The sequence below is a fragment of the Botryllus schlosseri genome, chromosome 7 (assembly GCF_051294905.1).
Source record: "Botryllus schlosseri isolate E-star chromosome 7, Bs_hap1, whole genome shotgun sequence".
Lineage (NCBI taxonomy): Eukaryota > Metazoa > Chordata > Ascidiacea > Stolidobranchia > Styelidae > Botryllus > Botryllus schlosseri.
In genome coordinates, this window is record NC_137242.1 from 19,121,632 (window position 1) to 19,144,740 (window position 23,109).

The following is a 23,109-nucleotide window of genomic DNA, read 5'->3' on the forward strand; positions in this document are numbered from 1 at the left end:
CCTCACAAGACAAATACCATCCCGCTGGGAAAAATTTTATGCCAGTGAAGAAATACCAATTTGAAATCGTGTGCGTCTCTTCGTTTAGAAGCCTACGTTTGGGCGATTCTATATATTTTTTTGATAAAGCAGACTGGAAGTCACGAAATAACATCATATAACGAAGTCATATCAACGGGTCCGCCCGCCCGAAGATGTTTAATTATTATTTACGCCCCCCCCCCCCGTTTTCAAGACACTTCACTCAGCTCTACCGGTAAATCTAATTACGTGAGTATAGAGGACAATAAGTTGATAGCATAATATATATGCAATCGCCGATCTGATTGGCCGATTTTATCATAAATTATCGAAAATGTTCGCGCTTCGCCCTGACTCACGATACTTTACAGATGATTTCGTGACAAACGCGAACAACGTGATGGGGGGTTGTTTTATCACCCTATGGGAGCCCAAGACACACGTTTCTGGGGGCCTGGCGAGGTGCTGTTTCGTTCCTGCCAACGGGTATACGCTCGAAGATTTTCAATTATTATTGAGTGGTTCTACCTTTTCAAACACACCTCACTCAGCTCTACCGGCAAATCTGATTACGTGAGCGGAGAGAAGATAAAAATTGATAACAATATATATGCAATTCCCGGTCATACTGACCGATTCAATCATGAATTCTAGAAATTTTGCACGCTTAGCGCGCTTAGGCGACGAAAGCTGTTTCCCTAAACAAATTCCGAATGAATATGATAAATAGCGATAAACAGTGTATCGCAGGAAGGGGTATGGGGGGTGAAGCCCTTCAGAAGTTCGATCTATAACCCTATGGGGGGCCCAAGACCAAAGTTTTTTTGGGGGCCTGACGAAGTGCCGTTACGGCCCTGGTGTCAGACATACTCAAGACATGATGCCTGAGTGCTAGAACAACTTGAACACCACCAAGACATGATGCAAAATGATACCTGCGATTGCGATGCATAAGTGCGATACCGAGTATATAAAAAAAATCATTTGATCGCAGCATCGCGCCCCATAGTTTGGGAACCACTTCTTTACAATCTGGCAATTAAAAATACAATGAATTTATCGATCGGTATAATCAGCGACAGACACAGTAAAGACATGATACCTGAGCGCTAGAACAACTTGAACACACCCCAAACATCATGCAGAGTGATACTTGCGTCTAGGGTTACCGCAAGTCCTCTTTTAAGAGGATTTGTCCCCATTTATGACTTTTTTGAAAGTGTCCTGGGAGGACGCCCTTTTGTCCTATTTTCTGAGATTTAGTCCTCTTTTTTGAGAATGTAGGTCATATTTATAGCAAAATGCGACGGATATGCCGTAAATCAGCACCACGGAAGTGACGCTCCGGCAGGCATTTAGGGAGATGGGTGGAAAGTCGACCTTTTTTTAGTCAACCACCTGACAATGTGGAGGAAAAAACGGTATTTTGGACGCTGAGCGGGAAAGATGACCTATTTTTAGTCAACGGACCACAAAGTGAGAAAAATTTACCGTTTTTTGAGAATTCCTCTCCGGTATTGCAAGTCGGACAATTCTGAAAGTGTCCTTTTTTCAGATTTCCAAAATATGGTAACCCTATACCTGCGTATATCCACTGGGCCCTCATCGGTGGGGACCGTCAGCAATAATGCGAGCATTCTAATGACTATGTTTAACAACAATCAGTATCGCTAATTATGATGACGTGACACGTGAGAAACTGATTATTGTTGTTAACAGCAGTTATTTGAAAGCTCGCATTATTACTGACGGTATCCCCTGGCGCGTGTCAGCCGAAAAGCTTCGGGAATATGAATACTCTTCTAATGTGTTATAGATTTTTGAAGTCAGCAACTACAACTAAAACTAGAACTACTCACTTTGTAAAACTCACAACTAGAACTAACGACCATATAAAATCCGCAACTAAAACTTAGGCTACTGAATTAGATCTAACTAGATCCGTGATTCTCGACCTGTGTTCCTGGGAGCCCGGGTGTGCCATTAATAAGGCAGTCTCAAGAGAAGCATGGTGTTCACGACACACAGCAAACTCATACATATGATTACGAATAGTGATGAGACGACCGTTTTGGCAATCATTGGTTGCAGGCTCGAACAGTATAGTGGTATTGTGCCCGTTTTAGTGATAGCCTACGTCGTTTGCAGTGGAGTCTACGTCGTTTGCAGTGGGGAGACCGGGGACAATTGTAACACTTTTTGTATTTTCCAACATTACGTGTTTTTCTCGTGGAAATTTCACTTCCAAAGTTTTATATAAGGAAGCCAACAACTCGATAGTTGATATAAAAACTAAATTGGAACTCAATCAACAATAAATCATGGAAATTTAGGGTCGCAAAAATCGCTGCTCAAATGTTACAATCGCCCCGTACCCAGGGGCAATTGTACCACCCGTACGGGGCAATTGTAACAGTGTTATTTATAACTAAACACAAACGAAATGAACAACGAAAACGGAAGCACAAATTGTAATATTGCATGAAACTAAAGGAAGAGACGTTTGAACGCTTCCAGGCTACGCCCCATCGCATTTATGGCATCTGAATGCAATATCACCCTTCGTGTCTTGTTCAAGCTTAAAGTGTACAAGAAACACATTCATTCCATCATCTCCCTACACATATTCGGCCTCTTCTACCAAGGTTCTGTTGTTCAGCGTGCATAATGGGTTGGCCATTCGGTCACCTGCGAAGGTGCGAAACCGACCTGGCTAACATATCTTGGTTGAATGGGCCGATGATATTATAGCAAAACGAGGACGCAACATTGTGTGGCGTCAAAGCTATAATGACATTCTTCTGTGGTGTACAAAATTAAAATAAATTGTTCACATCAAATATCAAAATGTAAGTGGGCCATGATCAAAGTCAGAGGACGAGAATTCAGTCGGGACCATTGAAGTTCGACACACCAAAAGTCGATCAACATGAGAAAGGGTGGTTGAATCACGAAAATAACAGAACAGTCAGATTCACATCACAACTATTGTATGGCCGGTTCGGCAGATTATCATGTTAGAATTGGTATCGCAAGGTAGTATCTGTTCTGGTGAACTTCTGGCTGTTGCAAGATTATTCTGCAGTAGATGAATGGTAATACCAACATATGAACATTCAGAATTGATAACATATTGTAACGGGGCAAAAGTAACAGAGTGTTACGATTGCCCCTGACACGCTCGACCATGATTAGTGTCTCAGTATGGTACCTTCCCGGCGATGCAAGTCCTATTCTTTCCATCATCACGGTAGACTATAGTAACATTTTTCCAGCTACATATATTACGTTGTAACTACTTGAGGTACTATTCGTCTAGACAAATTACACCAGACCATAAAAACTTTACTCAAGGGTCAAAAATTTCGTTCTTAGCGAATTATTCCGGGGTTTCGGATCGTAGCTCAACGTAACTCCAGGTATAATTGGAGAGATAACTACTGCATGCGCACTTAAAATATCAAGCTGATTTCTCCATCCTACTAGCGGTGAGGTCGATTGTTACATTTGCCCATAGTTACATTTGTCCCCGGTCTCCCCTACGCTGGGGAGGTTTAAGTTCCATATTGAAACCCCGTCCCATTGAAATACCGATATTATATCCCATATTTACTATCTCTTTCACAATTGTGCAATTGGTATCGGACACGTCTAGGTGTTTGGCAAAATCGAGTTCCAGATTCTACTCTGGATCGAGCATTTAGGCATGGAATCGAGTATCACCAATGATGACATCACAACAGTATGAATGATGCGGGGAGTTCAAATATGTTGCTTTTATGCGACCAGAAAGAATATAATACTGGTTCTATATCCGGCTCCATCAAATATGCCGGACCTGATGTGTGGAACAGTATCCCGCCGGCCATCCGATGAGCATTGTCCACATTCAAGTCGAAATACAAGCAATTACTACTAAATGAATACTAGTCCATCCTCAAGATTACCGGACAACGTCTGACCTATCGATCTCGCCTTCCATGACATGCCACCCAATTTTGTCGCTTGCTTTTTTCTATACTATCTTCTTTACTTTTCATTCAGTGTGCGCTGTGCATGCCTCCTCTTTACACGCCAGGGGCGGGCAACTTTTCCAGCCGGCGAGCCGGATATAGGAAAATTCAGTGCTTGGCTGGCCAGATTGCTGAATCGATACATTATTCGCTCATTTATCCATATGTACAATGAATAAATCGTATTTAATGAATGTATTTTAACGACCGCAATGTCACTTCAAATCCATTTCTCGCCAATGCAGATTTGAGAACAGCATTGTCGTACAGGCGCCGCCATGTCTGCTTCTCTCTGATCAATCAACACACGGTTCAAGGTGCAATCATAGTGTCCTATATGGTGTGGACACAAGCAAATCTCACGGCTCTGGTAAATTGGTCGACGTCACACATATGGTCAAAGGCAATTTGACGGTAATTTTTGACCGGCTTGCTGAGCATTAAATTTGATAAAATTGGTATCAATAGAAAGCTAAACCGTAGTACTGATTGCGAAATTATAAATTTTATTCTGCTCATGGTCCTGGAACCCCCCAAAACTAGCCTCGAATGGTGCATTCTAACGCATCTTGGTATTGTGATACAACGATGCCGTTTGGGAGTATAGGTGAGAAGTAGCGTAAACCGCAAGCGTATTTTGGCCATTGTTGCGCAACCGATTGAGACGATTATGATTAGATGGCAGGTAGACGGCATATGGTTACGTCAAAATACCAAACTACGTTACAATGCCACATTCGAGGCTGATTTTGGCGGTACATGTCCACGAGCAGAATAAAATTGAAATTTTCGAAATCGGTACCACGCTAGCTTTCGATTGGTAGTCATTTTATCAAATTTAATACTCGGCAAGCCGGTCAGAAATTACCCTCAAATTGCCTTTGACCAAATAAAAAGTGAGACGTAGACCAATTCCACTGAGCCGTGATATTTGCTTGTGTCCACACCATATAGGACACTATTGTGCAATCCTTAATTAGGATTTCGAGGCATTCGATAAGCCCGGCACCGCAAATTTACCAAGATATCAATTCATTAGGGTTGTGTAGATGGCGAGATAACGTAGTGGTATAATCCACAGCTACAACACCAATGGGTTCGAGTCCGACTCCAGAATTCCTACCTTAAGAGTTGGGATTTATCTAGGCTCCTCCTTGCCACCTTACTCGCATAAGCTGTGTCTTACAGAAGCCTAGAAGTGTGCCGTGGCACAAGTCGGCGGTCACGGAATCAAAAATTAGAAATATCGACCTGGTGTAAATGACCATTGTAGCCGTCGAACACCATGATTATCACACACAACATTAGGTTTGAATAGCCTATACATCGTAATGTAAGTCTTCTCGCTTCAACGAACTTACGCGTAATCTCCACTCTCGTACGCTGCGCACAGACGTATATATAATAACATACAGTCACTAAAATTTGACGCAGTTAGCACGTAGTGGGGGATATCGGCAGACTGGGGCCGCTATGGCCACATTATCATGTAAGACGGGAAACTGTCCGCGGGCCGGACAAATTCCCCTCGCGGCCCGTATGTTGCCCGCCCCTGGCCTAGGTGTGTCTGATTCCATACACTACTCCAAGTCGCTTCGACACCTTCTTATCTTTTCATTGTTTCGCATTTTGTGGCGTATTGAACTGATAACACAGTTTTCTAGATGTGTAGGTGTAATGACAAAACTCAAGCACATAGTTCCTAGATCTGTGCTTAGGACAATTTACTTTTCGCTTTTTTACTCGTATCTACAATATGGCATAATTGTATGGGGGAATGCTTGTACTTCACATTGTTCTAAAATTCGTACCCTGCAAAACCGAGCCATGCGTTTGATGGCTGGCTTGCCCCAACGAACAAGATTATCCCAGTACTACCGCAAATACAAAATTCCAAAATTTGACGATATTTTTACATTTGAAGTAGCCAAATTTATGCATCAATATTTTTCAAATGAATTGCCTTTTGTGTTTAATGATTTCTTCGTCCTTGCTCAAACTGTTCACTCACACAATACCAGATTTTCTTCCCAAGGTAACATCTATTTTCATCGACCCACAAGTAACCTCACAAAGAAATCGATCGACTATGCCGGTCCTGTCATATGGAATGCTATACCCTCATCAATACGGGACCTCCCTTACCACTCCTTCAAAAAGGAATTATTCAGTCACCTCATCTCCCATTACCAATGATCCGCTTGTCTTACACCAAATTTTTTAGTTTCTTCAGTATTTTATTTTTATGCTGAGCTGAATTGATTGATCCCAATCAATGCATCCAAATTTATGACACGATATCTGTGTTTTTGTTAATGCAGGGTGTGATCAGACTAGTTGACCCTACCCAGAGTCATATCGGTCACACCATGTCCTATACCGTTAAGTTCATTTATTGTTGTTTCATGTGCCAATGATGTTTTCTTTACGGTTGGACAAATCAATAAATATCTCTCTCTCTGATAAAAATTGTTAATAAGCCAATGATGATGATGATGTGGTATTTTTTGAAACACCATTTCATTGCACTTAGCCACTCGGAGATTGCTAGCTAGTTGACACCGTTATACCGTTTGGACCTACAATTGATTGAAGGGTGGTTGTTGGCAATGATACTTCTGTCCGATACACATTCTTAACACACTTGTCAGAAAACCTTCAACAATTTATGAGAGGACACACGACCAAAATCACTACATTCACACCATTCGCAAACTGACGATAAATTGCATTTCGCTCAAGGATTGCACACCGACGATGGAGGAATATCGAAATTAGAGCAAGGCACCGCACGCAACCTTTGGCGATCGCGATAAAATACAATTTTCAGCTGTCATTATGTGCTCGCATCAGTTCCTCTTGCTTGTCGGCGTCTGGTAGAAGATCGACCAATTCCATAAAAACCTGCAATGAGAATAAAACGGATTAATGGGAGCGGAGTTGTCGACAGCGATGCCCCGTCCTCACTGGGGACGCTAGGACAGACGGAGTCAGGGTGGAGTTTAAGGGTTGGTAATAAATTTCAAAACTTACGCGAGGACCAGGTGTAAATCAATAAATCAGTCATCATCAGATTATATTTTTATCCGCAAAAGAGACTCACAGAATGAACTACACGTTATACAAGACACAATGCGATGTAATGAACAGACAGGACGCCGAAACAAGTTGCGGACTCTTGATCTTGCGTCCACCTTAGCCTAGAGCCCGATGTCACACGTCGTTACGTTAATCTTTAATCGTCTGTCCTTTTAGTCGCTATTAGCATATAATTCCTACTTTACCAGTTTTTCAAGCAAAACAACTTGCTTTTTGAGAACTGAAAAGTAGTTTCGGGACTAGTTTGCATCACCTTAATCAGTGGAATTCCTATGTGAACTGCGTGGAACGATAACTGGATAATATATTTTCTAAGATTTCTTCTATGTGTAGTGTCATTAGTCATTAGTTGGCTGTCGGATATCCCGGTAACCTGCGAACTCGAACACTTTTACACTGCAACTGGACTGTTATTTCCTGACGTTACAGGCGTGCCTATAAGTCAGTTGTGCAAGCCCCTTTAATAGTCCTATATCACTAGGGTTACCGTATCTCGTGATCAGGACGGGAGGACACTTTTCAGGCTGCAAAAGTTACTATGCCGGACGAGAAAACGGCTGATTTTCAATTTTATACAGCTAATTTCGTTGCGTTGACTAAAAAAAGTAAATTTTTCGACAACACTTCTGAAAAAAACCCGTTTTAACCTTATATTAGCCAAGTTGACTGAAAAAAAAGACATTTTCCAATGTGACTCCCAAAATACCCGTACCTGTCATCAATTCTAGGCCTAGATTTACATATAAAACTGAAATCTGGTTAGTACTAGACTAAAATCAAAACCACCCGAGCAGTCAGTCCACGTACTCAAAACCTACTTGGGTACTCTGAAAATGTCGAAGTACTCTGTTACTGACCACGTTTGGGTTTGAGGCAGACTTTCTCCACCTTTTATCTAGCGTACGCACCCTAACTGCGAAATTTTGGGAGCTGACGACTAATCACATTAAACCAGTCCTACTCATACTGCCGCCAATACCATTTGTTGCCTGAAAAGCTACCTGATAACGAAATAAAGGCCATCAACTCTTACCTATGACCTTGATGATAACTTACTGACGAGTGACGATTGATGTAATTGGACATTTACATCTTGTTCCAATATCTCTACAGAACACAACAAAATCCAGCAACAAAGTTTACCGTCTTGAAATGCTCCTTCCCCAGCAGGACGCGACACTTTTGGTAATAGCGCGTGGCGGACAGCCGTCCCTGTCGAAATTGACCCGAGGAAGACTTAAACTCGGAGAAGTTTTCCTCGTCCCCGCAGAGCCGCTGCACGGTGGTAATCAACCAGATATTACGACCTTCGATATCGTCTTTGTCTGGCCTGCGACAATATTAATGATAGAATGTGAACCAGTGAATTCGGCATTAGAAATGAATGAACTGGATCTAGCCATAATCGAGTTCCAAAATGATTCAAATCCAAACAGACCGTTAGGCAGCAGTATGAATGATGTGGGAATTTGAAATATGTACTTTTTATGCCATCACGAAGAACATAATGTTAGTTCTATACAGGGTTGTAATGACTGACTCGAGTCACAATTTTTCGTAGACTGACTTGACTCGAGCAATATTTTTAAACTGGTAAAATGAGGCCACTCGACTTGAGTCAATTTGTCATGTGACTCGAGACTAGGACGGCCAAGAGAGAGATTTCATTGTAACTTCAAACAACAGTAAAGTTACCACATTATGTTTATTTCCTCTATCAGTACTGATACTCGGAAAATAAGGCCAGAAATTGTTAAAAGTGATGAAAATCAAGATGTTATGAATGCGTGCCATTCTATATCACTCGAGCAGTGTTGAAAAAGTGGGTTTAACTGGATTGGACTCAAAACTGAACAGTGAACACTATGGACTCGGACTCGACCCTCTACTCCGTGACTTGGACTTGACTCGGTTGTGAATTAAAATGACTCGACTTGAATCGAGTCAAAACGATAAAAGTGAATTGCCTTGTGACTTGGTTGCAACCCTGATTACTAGTAATAGTATAGTAATTCTCGTTGATAAATTAACTCTAAGTAACGTGGAGCAAATAATTTCAGCGCCGTAAACCAGGGTCACTTTGGACAATTTTCAACAATGCCGCTTTGTAACTTATAAATGCTAGGTGTAGCGGAGGCAAGTTTTGTGTTTTTCAGGGGTCATGGAGCAATGACTGGAATTAACTAATCAAACATCTTCATGTTCATAAATAAGTACCATATTTTTGTGAATTATCCGTGTAACCTTGGACAATGTAGTTTTTTGTATGCCTTTACACTCTATTGTTAATGAAACCGCGTAAACGAGGCATATTTGGCAAGAGTTGATGAGAGCAGTGGCTAAAACTGAAACAAAATAGTATATGTCTGGCCTATTGCATGATTTTACCTAATCCCCCCCCCCCCAAAAAAAAAGAATTAGGTAGTTTATGAGGGCTAATGCCCCCCTTATCTCAATTTTCCCTCATGTCTTCACCAATTGGGACTTATAAATAACATATGGTGATAAGAGGGGTATCGCACTGGCGGTGTCAGCAATCGACAGCATACAACATAATCGTTACCGTGATTTATTGCCGATTTCAAATTATTCTTTAAATTACACACTTTCCCTTTCCTATGTCCTCTGATCGATACATTTTGTGGTTGTAAGAATTTTAACGGCCATCAATTTTGATGAAACTGACCCTTGCCATTAATTTAACCATTTAAATCTTTTACTGCTTAGTGTCCAAAGTTGCCCTGATTTACGGTACTAGAAATAATCAAATCTCACAACTCGACTTGAATGATTGTGCCAACCCCAAATCATGACACAAATTTCACCAAACCGTTCCAGATCGCGACATTGCAACGCATACAATACATTTTCCGCGCTAACCTCGGTTCCAACGAGCTTCGCTGATTATTTCCGACCGGTCCAGAATGTGCCAAACCGTTTTCTAGCGACGACGTTGGCTTGCCAGTGTCCAGCATTTGCGAAAGCGTACGGTTCCCAGCATTCTTCTGCGACAGCAGCAAGTCGTCCAAATGCCGAGTGTCGTTATCCACAGGCGCAGTTCCAAAGTGTTTTGACAAGTCATTAACGGAAGGGATCTTCTTCTTTTTCTTCTTCTTGCCGCCGACATTCGGCTTGGCCGCCTTCCCCGCAGAAAGGCTCGGAAAATCAGTCGCTTCAACCGCAAATGGTTCTGATTTCGGAGTTTCCTGGACGTGGGTATCGTTAGAATTGGCGTCGTACCAGTCTGGGTCGTACGAACTGAGAGAAGGGGCGTTTGATATCGCAGAAGGAAAGTCATCGTTGTAATTAGGCGTTGACTTGCTCTGTCTATTGGCGGTTTCGCTTTTATTCAAGATTTCCTTGCTCAAACTCGATAAGGACACTTTGGGTTTCGTATAAGAACTCAACGGAGTCCTGACACCCTTAATCCTCCCTGCTTTACTACCTCCAAGCTCAGGAAAGTCGCTATTTCCCGAATCAAACTTTGAATCGCCGCCAGTCGGATCGCGTGATGTACCTGCAGATTTCGCAAGCAATGAAAATGCTTCTGCGCTTACAGTGTGTACCGAATTGGTGCCTACGCCCGGGACTTCGACAGGTTTCTCAACACCTTCCAAAGCCGCGCTGTAATCAGTCGTGGCCAGCCTGACCGTGTGCTTGTGCGACCCGATTCTAATCGAGACGGCTTCGTTGTGAGACAGCGGGTCGTATTCGCGATGCAAAGACGCCGGTTTTGCATAAGTTTCCGGGTTTTCCACCGGTGCCGACTTGGTCTGCACCGATTTCGGTTTAGGACGAGGCGCTTCAGCCGTAGCCAAAGGAGTTTTGGGTTTTTTAGACTTCTTTTTCGAGACTGTCGCGACTGACACGCCAGGCCCCCAAAGACCGGCATTTGAAGATCCCGTATTACGACCACCTAAAGTCGGGAATTCTTCGTCGTTTCTCAAATTCACGTTCGCACTCGTAAACTTAGACTGCGGCATATTCACACTGACTGGTTTCTTGGGTCGCGAAGGCGCTTTTGTGATGACAGGAGGTGGTGGTCTGCCGCCTAGCGTAGGAAAGTCATCTGTATTTCTGAAGCCTACACTCGAATTCGTTTGAGGTTTAACGGGGACTGGAATATTTGTCCGAACTGCGTTGCTAGAACTCCACAGACCCGTAGACGCCGCTCGATTCGGCTGGCTAGCTCCTAGACTCGGAAAGTCATCTTTTGTAATCGTACCAACAGATCGGCCAGCCGCCACTGCCAGTCTGTGCGCGGCTGTAAGAGCGGCCTGTTGCGTATCCGGAATATCACTTTTCGCTATTGGTTCCTGTGGGGTTTTACGGACACTCGTGTACGCATAGGGGTCAATGTTCTCTTCCTTGTCGGCGTCGCCTAGAGTAGGAAAATCTTTGACCAAGTCGGGTGGAGGGGTGGGTTCGCGTTCCGGTGGCGGCTCAGGTCTGTCTCTTTGCACTCGGGGCCTGTCGCCTTTGCCTTCTCGTTTGCGGGCGTTTTCTCGGGCGTGCTCCTGTTCTGACAGTGCCAAAGCTCTTGCCAGATCGGAGTCTTCGTTGCTGCCAAATAAGCAGTAGCTATTTTTGAAGTTTTTATTTTTGGCATCGTCATAAATGGATATTTGTAGGATCATACAAGACGTTGTATTTTGGTGTTCCTAAACAAACAAAAACCGCAATACGAGAGGTATATGCTCATTTCTCAGTGTTAACAAGCAAAGAGAAGAAAAACCAAATCAAAAACAAATTCAGAGAGCTACTGAAAAAATGACCGATTGATTGCACACACACACATACCATAATGCCCCGTATAAAAACAAATCAAAGAGTCTCTCACAGTTCTGGATCACAGCCTTCACTAATTAAGCTACGACTAGGCAAAGTTTTTAGTGCGAGGACCGCACTCAACTTATGACTCCATTTACGAGTTCGTGGGTCGCACAAAGTACTGTACTAAAAATGCAAACAACCCATGCAAAGATTCCATTGTTGAAAACTACTGTATTTGCAATTATTCAAATTTTTATGCGTGTGAGGTCATATTTAATACCAACGTTAATATACCAAAAGTTTTTTTTGAAATCTCTACTATAGTTGATGACGAGTAACCCGGACAAGTGACATCCGAATTCTGGTTTATTTTAATATCAATATAATGAGCATCATTACCCGGCACCTCTCCCATTCCTTGAACCCATACGTCCTCCGCCCCTGCCGGACGACGGTCCACTCGGGTCGTCCCTGCGTACTGAAAAATGGTAGATAACGCATTTACTTTTTTCGCTACACCCACAAATATATTTCAACGAGCACGGGAAGTCTTGTCACCAACGGGAAGTAGATGGGTGAATTTCTCTGCCATATTGACAAAATATACAACCTTATTCAATACAACATGACAACCCCAACTTTACAGACACAAGCAAACATACCCAGAGGTGGCCAGCAAGGAAATACGGCTACTGTTTTAGGCTACAAAGGATAAGGTCGGCAAGCTTGCACCACCTACTCAGGCAGACAAGCTATCATAGTACGGTACGGTAGTTTAACGTCTTTTTAAGAAAAACCACATACCTTTCACACATCCTACTTTGTGAAGTAGTTAGTAGCTATAGGACAGTGGTTCCCAACTGGGGATCCGCGAAACCTCCAAATTTGTATAGTGGTTGATAGCCTAATTTGTATTTTGTTTTAAAAAAGAGAAATCACTGAGCACTATAGTTTCATTACTGCTAAAACTTCAGGTCTTTCAGAATGCGAACTCATTTCAATTGCCAATAGCCCACTGATTCAAACATATCACATGACTGTTTAAAGATGTTTTTGGGTGGAAGTTTGAAATTTTTTGACAAAAATCCATTTTCTCCTGTGATATACATAACAGCTATTCAAAAATAATTTCAAGATGAGCAGCTAGATAAGTGGTTCCCAACCTTTTTTTAGACACGCCCCCTTTATGATAGTGAAAAATTTCACGCCCCCCTTATCGTCATATCACAAAATCCAACCGGGATGCTACCAGCCCCAACAGATTGTTTGATGGCATGGAAGGTTATGACTGTTGATGAGAGAATTGAAAAATATGAAATTTGGTCTATATATAGAGAAACACGCGTGCATTGGAGGTAAATCGCGCAGAGCGCGAAAAAATTATTCAGTTGACCGCTTCTTCGCGCCCCCTCAAGAACCACCAAGCCAGACATACAAATGACTAGGTTGGACGCTATATTGGTGCCATATATGTTGCGGTCATACCCAAAGGCTCCGTCGGAAGCGTTACGTGTATTCGCCACCACCTTGTGGAAATAGATTTTCGGCATTCGTTCATATCAAATCGAGGGCGGGAATTTTCAGGACACGGCCGCATATTTCAAGAAATGCAGCTACAGAATTCGCTATGAAATAATACAAGACCTCCCAATTTCTACATAAATATTATGATGTTTTAAAGAAAGTTATCTCGTTGTTGTTTATCACTACCCTGCAGTCAATATTTGCATAAGACAGATGACAGTTGCACAATAATAGAGCTACATTTGAACTAAAATATTTGTGATGGGGGGTCCGTGACAGTACAAGGGGGTCCTGAACTGCAATGATGAACCATTCTGTTTTTTAAATAGCCTTCTCCGGTTGGCTACTTCAAGTGTGCAATGTCTTAACAAAATCTACTTCTAGAAATTACTCACTCGAGTACTTTTGAGGCCCTTTTCGCTACTTGCAACAGCATTGAAAACTTACTTGTGCTTATTTTATATATTTCGGTCTTATTTCCACTATCGAGCAGCTAACTGATTTGTCCTGAAAATCGCTATTCTCACCTGTGTTTCAATAGAGATGTAGTTCTATATCTATTAGAAAAGCAACGCTGGCTACTTCCAATGCCTCTACCTCCAAGACGCAAATCCAATCCGTAACAGGTACACGTTTTGCATTATTTATGTTCTAAGAACATCCCATGACATAGGCACCGAACCGGGTATGCCTGCAATTAGTTTAGGAGGGCGACATACCAAAAATTCAGTCATCAGCACAACCTTGCTGGCCGATTGTACGGTCTGAAAAATCATCACTTTGATTTCTCAAATCGTACTGATGCTTATTGAGCACACTAAAAATCCTTATTAGATGTACAAATGCCCATTGCTAATTGGTAATCAATCAAGGCGAGGAGAGAGGATAAGAAGTCGACCTCGTCACAGAGGTCGATTTGCTTACGTGGGCTGAGAAACATCTCATATTGCGATTTGAAGACCAAAGATACGTTCTCCGTCTCGAAATTAAACTGTATTTGATTCGACAAATACCGCAAACTGTGTCCAAATCAATTTGTGAACCATTTGTGTAGTACTGGTAAATATTTTCAATCGGAGTGCGAAAATGGACAGTGTATTATTGTGTATGCCTTCAAATTGGAATTTATTCCTGCCAATAATGATTGCTCCAATAATGCTTTGCAAACGTAGATCAGGAAATGGAGCAATGCAGCCCAAATCGCTGATTTATTCAACAAACAACCGCAGCGAAGCAAGCTACTCTGTGCGAAGTCAGAAAACCACTGCTGGCCGTAAGGGACAATTACGAATTGGCCACGTGCTTTCTCGTTTGTAATCATCATTCTCGTTTACACGATACATTCTTATTCCAGAATTGACGAGCGCGTTTAATCCTTTACTCACAGAGGATTGTGTGTGAATTATGTTCTCAAATATTGATACAAAATCAATATCCGAGAAGCACAAATTCTGATTACATACTACGCATTTAAAGTGGCACCTTCTACATTCCAGTAAATGGATCGCTGCTGTACGGACTGGTAACACAGTTACACTTCTGAATGACCTCACCGTTTTAAGATTGTATTTAAAAATTTTACTGTATGCCTTGATATTAATGAGTGCAGGGCCGGTATTAGAACCTCTCATGAGTGGTTTAACGGAGTGCGTACACCAGCGGCAGTGGTCTAGTGTGATTGTGACATCATCCATACGATTGTCATGTCACATGATCCAGGATAGCCACACAGAATGACAGCTCGGCACCTATGTTCCCTGAATATAATAAACAAGCAGAACAAATCGCACACGCGACTCATCTTACCGCGTCCCCCGCTCCGCGCAGGTTTGGCGTACTGAAATCCCAGATCGATGTTCCTCTCGACTTTCTGCTGTTGCCGGCTCAATCCGTCTTTGTGGGTCGCGGCGCGATGGGCCTGTGCACGAGCAAAGCAGTCGATACTGTGGGATTATAATTTCCTACCCCAACCTCCCCTTACTTTTAGGTCCAGCTCGGAGGCGAACACCGACGTGAACTGCTCGTTGATGCAATCGCCTTCTTCACAGAGAAAATGGTCCTTTCTGTAATGCTGCCGCAAATCGACGTAGCCACTAAGAAGAGATGACGGGTGGTAAAATTTGAATGAAAGGTAGCCGAAGGTTCCAGCCCGATAACAAGGTAGGCCTATGGATTTTTTAATCCGGATTTTGATTTAAAAAAAAGCACCTGAAAGTTTTGACCTACCATAATTAAAACTTACGATTAGGGGCGGGCACGGTGCTCACATCATGCCTCATCATTATCACAATTTGCAATGGAATAGATACAATGGAAAAACACAAACTTATCTTTAATGTGATGTAGGAATGGCATGATAAATACATATTTCAACTTCATACTGTTAGGTACTAATTTATAACGAGTGATAATGATACTTGTATACTCGACTAAAAGCCTAAATAATCGATTCAGAACTGAATAACACAGGTATTCAATTTTGAAAGTGGTTTTGGAATTAGAAAATCGAACTCAAATGTTTTGATGGGATTACGACGTAGTTATTTTTTGACGCAGGACATCGATTTGAAAAAAAACTGATCAGAAGATTTTTGGGAAGAAGATCGGATTTCAACTTACGATTGTTTGTTAGATATGAATTTGAAAAATATAGCCTACTCTTGAATAACATATTCATATTGAAATAAACCCGATAATTTGCGGCTGACACTCGTCAGCATCCAGTAGAGAATTGGAAAGAACATTTTATGTCAACATTCATAGCACCAAATTGTTGATTGTTGAAAATTGTTGACATGATAATAAATTGTAAATTGAAGTCCTGTGCCTCCAAGAAGGTCTTTAACAACAGACTACCTAAAGATTTAAATCAGATTAGGACTGTTTGCGACTAGATTTGAAACGCGAGAACCAATCATTGAGCCGCAAAATAGCCTGACCCTTCAAACTGTCGCAGCAGCGAACAACCGTATCATAACTTACTCGTAATACTGATTTTTTCCGTCCTTATCGCAGAAGTGACAGAAGTAATGGTCCTTCCTCAGATGGTGCAGGAGAGAGTCGTTGTCATGGTATCTTTCGTCGCAAAACTCGCAAAGTGGATGTCCCTTGTGCGAGGTATCGTCATCGTCGCCTACTCGGCGATGCCGGGCCAGCATTTCTCGGGTGTACGCTTTGCATTCGTCGGTGAAGTTCTGAAGGAAAATTGAAATCGGTTATCTTTTGATGAAACACACAAATAAAGTAGAATACTAGCGAAAAAAAAAACTTGAACACAAGCCAGATACAAAAATATTGATAATCTGAGTATATTATGCAGCAATGAAATCCTGGGTAACACCCTAACAGTAGAACACAAGTTGGTAAATAAAAACGAATCTTATAAATATACAGAATCGAACAGAGGTGCCGAGTAATGCTACTTCTCCGTACTCGAGAACGTTTGCCTACCTGCATCAGTTTCAGGCAATACACCTTATTTTTACAACATACGATCTAAAAAGTTATAATAAGTTGAGCAAGGTTTTTGTCATTTTTATGAGAGAAATTGTAATAGGAACAACGCGAATTGGCCGTCTTAGCACCAAAACAAAATATTTGAAGAGATTCTCTAATGTACAGAACTTCAATATTCAATTTAATAAATTACACATATTGTAATAAAATCGAATATTCTCGGCTGGCAATCGTCATGTGTTATCGTGAGCACTTAGCATAGAATTGGAGAGAATATTTGTATCAACAATCGTATCAACCAATATGATGCCACCGGCATGAAATTTCGAGTGTCTGAGGCTAACAGATGTACTATTTTTAAATTATACACTAAACCGGTCTTTCCCATTCTGTTTTACACAACGCCACCATGGCCCACAAACCAGGTATCGAGCACCCTCCTAACCCCCACTACTCCCTATAAATGTTGTTTGGTTCATTGCACAGTAACCACATTGCCTTGTCGACTCCATTGGCAGTCGGATGTACGTTGGGTACGCTACATTAGGGTCAGATATTATACGAATTCTTGGACAGATAAAATCAGGGAAAACAATCGTGCAAGCCGATTCCAAATCATCATATGCACTTAAAACTTCATCGTCCTTGTTGTACATGTGTTTGAATGTGTGCTCATAGCTTGTGCTCAATCAGCGTCACTGAATAATTAGTCTGTTCCTTGTTTGATTGATTTTTGGTTGGTTAGGAAACTTCATGTTGCAGAACAATGTACATACGCAGAGAGCATTATTAACCATTTTCGATTGAATGCACCAACGACATCATCACATATTCATAAATCTGACTTTGGTTCACAGAGAGATACAATAATTTACGAATTCTCCCAAACAGTTTCACATTGTCTATACCACCCACGTTTACTCTCAGCGTGCCCCAATAGACCAATCTTCAGCTGGCACCACCTTTGGGAATCACTGCATCAAACTAAATATATATTTGAAAAATCGCACCTATTTGTGATTGTGATGTCAGTAGTTGTTTTGCGTCAGTTCTGAAGACACATATTGCAATTTCGCAAGTAGCTGTCTTCAATATCTGCGAGAAGTACGAGTCACCAGGACTAAATCTACTTTTTTACACTGCTAGCTTCAGTAGTGGACTTCAAACCTAATGCATAACTGATGTCAAGAGTCGACCGCGATAACAATTCCACCTTGGTTTCAATCTACTTACAGTGTTGAATCGAACACACAGATCGCAATAGAACAACTTGTGCTCTTTCCTCATGTGGCCCTCTAGCTTTTCAAACGACGTTTCCAAATGTTCTTCGGTACACACGGAGCAGCGGTGATCAAACAGTTTCCTGAGAAAAAGACATACAAACCTTTGAACAACAGACAAACAATCTTTCTAGTTGCAAAAGCTAGTAGTGTTGATGCAAGAGTGGCAGCCGGGCACTTTTCTAAGGTGGCGGTCTTCTTCAGCAAGCTTTTCGCCGACTACAAGAAGATGTAAACAAAGTCTAGTTTTTCAGTGAGACTTTCACTCAAGTTCGATGTCGGCTACTAATTAAGCGTGACAGACCAGGCAAGTTATCTGGGAAGCACTGTATTGGAGGACTTTCTATAAGATTGCAGACGTTTGCCAATCATTACACCTATACTCAATACATCAATGTTGCTATTAAGGCTATAGAATTTTTGTTCTTCAATTACTGTTGACTATGTACAATGTACATTACAATCCTGCAAATACTGGACAAATGGACTCACATTACGAAAATAGCATTATGTCATCAATACTTAATTCCCATCTAAGCATCATTTTAAGATACTCTTGTGCTTTTGCTATGTGTAAACGAGATCATTAGAGAAGCAAGAGATAATGGATGATGGTAAAACATAAGCTTCGAATAATATTATGGCATTACCATATTCGAAAATGCCCAATCCTGGATCTACTCGGTGGAAGTAGGCTACTTCCAAGCTTCTTCTGCTCGAGTGTAAATCTCGATTTGTGAGCTGAGCCAAATATTGGCCAATCCTATGAACTGTAAATCGTATTCGTACACATCTTACTTTGAAATTGACACTGTAACCATTTTTTTGTATGTGTCCAGTTTATGCTATTTTGTTGCCTGTTTTGTTATTTTGCGATGATGAATAAAAAATTCTCTCTCTCTCTCCCTCTTTCATTAAGAGTCAAATATGAAATCTTTATTGGGTATGAACAAAATCAACAGCAAAAAACTATTGAATAAAACCTCATTGGAGTAACAGTAGGCCTACTACTATACATAACGAAGTATAGGTACTTGAGTAATGATATCTACCATCACCAGGTTAGGCCAGTAGTTGGTCAATGGTTTCCCGGATGATCAGTAACTGGGCTCAATTACAGATTAATCAATCATGCATAACATTGGTAAATTTCAGAGAGATTTGGAGCATAATATGTGGACACAGATTTTCACCAGGGTTGTAGTGAAGTCACAAGTCAATCTCACTTCAATAATTTTGACAATTCACAACCGAGTCAAGTCCGAGTCCCAAGTCGGCGAGTAGACGGCTAAGTCCAAGTCATAGAGTTGTGACTCGAGTCCAAGTCATTATGTTAACTGTTCAGTTTTGAGTTCAATCCGGTTCAACCCGCTCTTTTTCAACTCTGCTCGGGTGATATAGAATGGCTCGCATTCATGATATAGTAATTTTCCTCAGTCCTAACAGTTTATGGTGCTATTTTCCTAAGTATCCAGAATGATAGACGAAATACCAATAATGTGGTGACTTTACTATTCTTCGAAGTCACAATAAAATATCTGTCTTGGCCGTCCTAGTCTTGAGTCATATGACTTGGTTTGAGTCATGCCTAATGCCTCGAGTCAAGTTGAGTCACAAAAAAATCGTGACTCGAGTCGAGTCATTACAACCCTGATTTTCACTATAAAATCCCGGATATATCTAGATGTGTAGAAACCTTACAGTAAAGTGGCAGGCCGAGTGAAAATTGTTTGAAAATGTCTGAACTATGGAGCTTTAAGACAAAGGGCTCGCAAGATTTTCAGTGAGATGAAAATATTACTGAACGCTATAATCTTACCCATACTCCTTTTTCAAAATATCGTCTGTAAACGATGCATCGTGTTTCGGATGGTGTACCAACTGCATGGAATTCGCGTGAGTGAATTCGCGACGAGCATTTGTGTAAATAACCTGAACATGGAGTTGGCAAATTCAAAGCTTATCAATGTCCGTGCGACAAAAAATACCAACCCTTTTCATCGGAACGCGACACACGGCGCAATCCAGCTGCTTGCAGAGTATCCTCATCTTTGCAGAGCATCTGAAAAATTATAACCAGGCGTGAACAAGTTGCGGAAGCAAGTAAAGGCCATCCGCAGCCCAAGATGGCATTGGCTCGTTTCAAAGAATATGGCAGGCCAGAGAAAACACAGTACGTTTTGCTTAATATATCATGTGAGCAGCGATGATTCTCCAAGTTGAAGTAATTTATTAAAAAATATTAAAAATAAAACATAGTGTGAGCTCGATTTGAATCTCGGTACATTTTGCCTGATATATCAGGTGAGAATTGAAGATTCCTCTGTGAGCACGGGCGATTTTGGTGTGAGACCATTTCGTTACCTGTGAGACAGTGACGATTTTGCTGTGAGACAATCTCGACAAATATGATTCTGCTGTGAGACAATCTCGTTGCCTGTGAGACACCGAGGATTCTCCTCTGAGAAAATCACTATTGCCAATAACAATAAAATAGGCCACCCGCACAAACCGAAAGGGGTCAGTGGTTGTTTTCGCCTTTCGGCAATAAGTTGCACGTGATAGAAGAGTCTCTTCCATAGAATAATTGAGGTGTTAAATGGATAGTTGCCACCAATTACGTTCTGGGTCCCTGGTACTAAACTGAGTGCATGTGGCAACTGGCAAGTGCTTAATTTCAATATTTTTCTAGGACACTTTCGCTGTTCATGTCCGTAAGAGCTACGAAACCTTTTTCAATTACGTGCAATAGCCAGCACAAAACCGACGGGCAGCGGTGGTTATCAGCATAATACGATATCAATTAAATTAAATATATCGCGATAGAACGTACCGGTATTTCAATTCGAATCTCACGAACTCTATAATATTACCTAATATTTATCAGCCAATGTGGGGACGAAAAGATCTCACCTGTAGCAAATCGGATGATCACAATGTCCAATAGCATATATGCTGATCTTTTGGACGCAGAGATCACATATACCATCGTCTTCGCTTTCACTAGTTCTCTTACGTGGGGTGAATCGTTTGGGTCGTTCCGCGGCGTTATTCCTGTTCTTGTTTTTAGTTCTCCCATTACTCGTGGGATTCGGATGCTGAGACTTTCCTCTGGATGCCATATGATGATTTACGCTTATGCTTAGCAGAATTTGTGGCGAGAAAACGTATGACAACACGTGCCCTGAATAAAATATGCCGGCAATTCAGCTATTCCAGTAGCTCAGCTCTCTCTCTACAAATTCGCTGGGACTCCCCCTTATTGCGACATAAACAATGACGTGCAGAGTTGCCATTGATGTCTAGGGACAGAAAACTGCGGATCGCGGGATAAGCGGCTTCTACATGCACGTGCTGTTTCTTTCTTTATGGTTTACACAAGACTTGCAAAATTTAGGGGAATGTGGCAGTATAGAGATTGTAGGATGGAGTGACCCCTCATTGTTCTAAGTTTAGATCCGTTACGCTTGAATTTGCGTAGTTCAATTCCGTTCGCGAAGTTCCGATAGTCCTATGTTACATGTAAAAGTATAGGCGATTTCGGAAATACATAGAGGAATTTGACTGCCAAAAAAGAGTGGTAATATTCTAGGTCAGAGGTCTCAAACTCAAATGTGCTCGCGGGCCAGTTCTCCAGTTTTGACGACGCCGAGGACCTCAGTATTTATAGGGGATATTCTATGTCTTTCAAAGTAGGCTTATTTGGCCGGAATGAATTGTCCTATTGAAAGTGAGCCGATCCAGCAGACTGACAGTAAACACACATCGTCAGAATGTGATTTACTATTGTATCAGTTTAGGCCTGGCACGAAAAGAATCATAACCATTTATAACTTCTGATAAGTAGGCTATTAATCTCATCAGTAGCCAAATATCTTCAAATATAGGAGCAGAAAAATTATGAATAGATATATTATTGAATGTGTCCTATAGTGATTGAAATGTCGGAACGCCGAACGGGATTGTGAATCTTCCACTGCATGAAAGCGTTTGCAATTGATGTGATGGTGAAGTTTGATGAATAGTTTCAGGCTTTCGGAGCAATTTAAGAGGGAATTTTCACTTTATACTCGGAAAAGATCTATGTGACATGTGGTGATCCGTAATTAGGCAATCATTGCTTTCCTCTAATTGCTTCTGTTGCACGTTACATTGTCGCCATTGTCTTTGTCACTCTAGCCTTTTATGTTCTGCTGTGTGCTGTGTTCTGTTGTATGTTGCTTAAAGTCACCTTGGTTACATTTACTTCAATAAAGCTTTAGTTAGTATCGTCGACGCGATAGTCAGTTTACGACATGACACTTATAAATTGTCAAATTATTAAAATCTAAAATGTCATCGCGGTCCGCACAAAATGCTCTTATGGCGGGCTGCATATGCGGCCCGCGGGCCGCGTGTTTGAGACCTCTGTTCTAGGTAGACGTTTAAAATTTGGCATGTTACGAGGATGCATCAATATGTTCTCACTAAACAAATTCCACAACTGTCCTTCACCCAAAACACGTTTGAAATCAATTCCCCGCAATGCCTTATTCTGCGATATGCTCTGCACCAGTGGTTCCCAAAGTGGGCGCCAGCGATCCCCTGGGGGCGTTCGCGAGCATGAAGGGGCGCTGGCCACGAAATGGGCGATTGGGGGGCGCTGGCTCTAAAAGTGGGGCGGTAGGGGGGCGCTGAGAGAAAATGGGGCGGTGTAGGTTTAGAAGACACCGCTGCGTTGAAACTATTGATCAATAAAGCAGCTAAATTCTCAGTTAAAATGCGGAATCGATTCCGCCAGGGCAATTTACGGTCGTCCGTCTATCTATTCAGCTGTAGGCCTACCGGAAAAGTCCATTGTCACTTCAAAATGTTGAACCTGCCCATCAATGGACTATTAGCAGACGGCAGTATCCCTGAAAAGCATGGTTCACTGAGTGTTGTGAAAATTTGAGCAGGTGTTG

At 41.7% G+C, this 23,109-nt stretch overlaps 1 protein-coding gene across 1 annotated transcript; it reads right to left on the reverse strand.

The window, feature by feature from the left end:
- Window positions 1–6,678: 6,678 nt before the first annotated feature.
- On the reverse strand, window positions 6,679–21,417 carry LOC145442468 (E3 ubiquitin-protein ligase ZNF598-like). Its single transcript, XM_080320386.1, has 11 exons — window positions 21,080–21,417; window positions 20,159–20,228; window positions 19,986–20,098; window positions 18,120–18,249; window positions 16,413–16,624; window positions 15,412–15,523; window positions 15,237–15,348; window positions 12,306–12,384; window positions 10,014–11,696; window positions 8,277–8,463; window positions 6,679–6,938 (listed from the first exon to the last, which is right to left on the reverse strand). The coding sequence occupies exons 1-11, from the start codon at window positions 21,286–21,288 to the stop codon at window positions 6,861–6,863; spliced, it is 2,985 nt and encodes a 994-aa protein (XP_080176512.1). The 5' UTR covers window positions 21,289–21,417; the 3' UTR covers window positions 6,679–6,860.
- Between the last annotated feature and the right edge of the window lie 1,692 nt (window positions 21,418–23,109).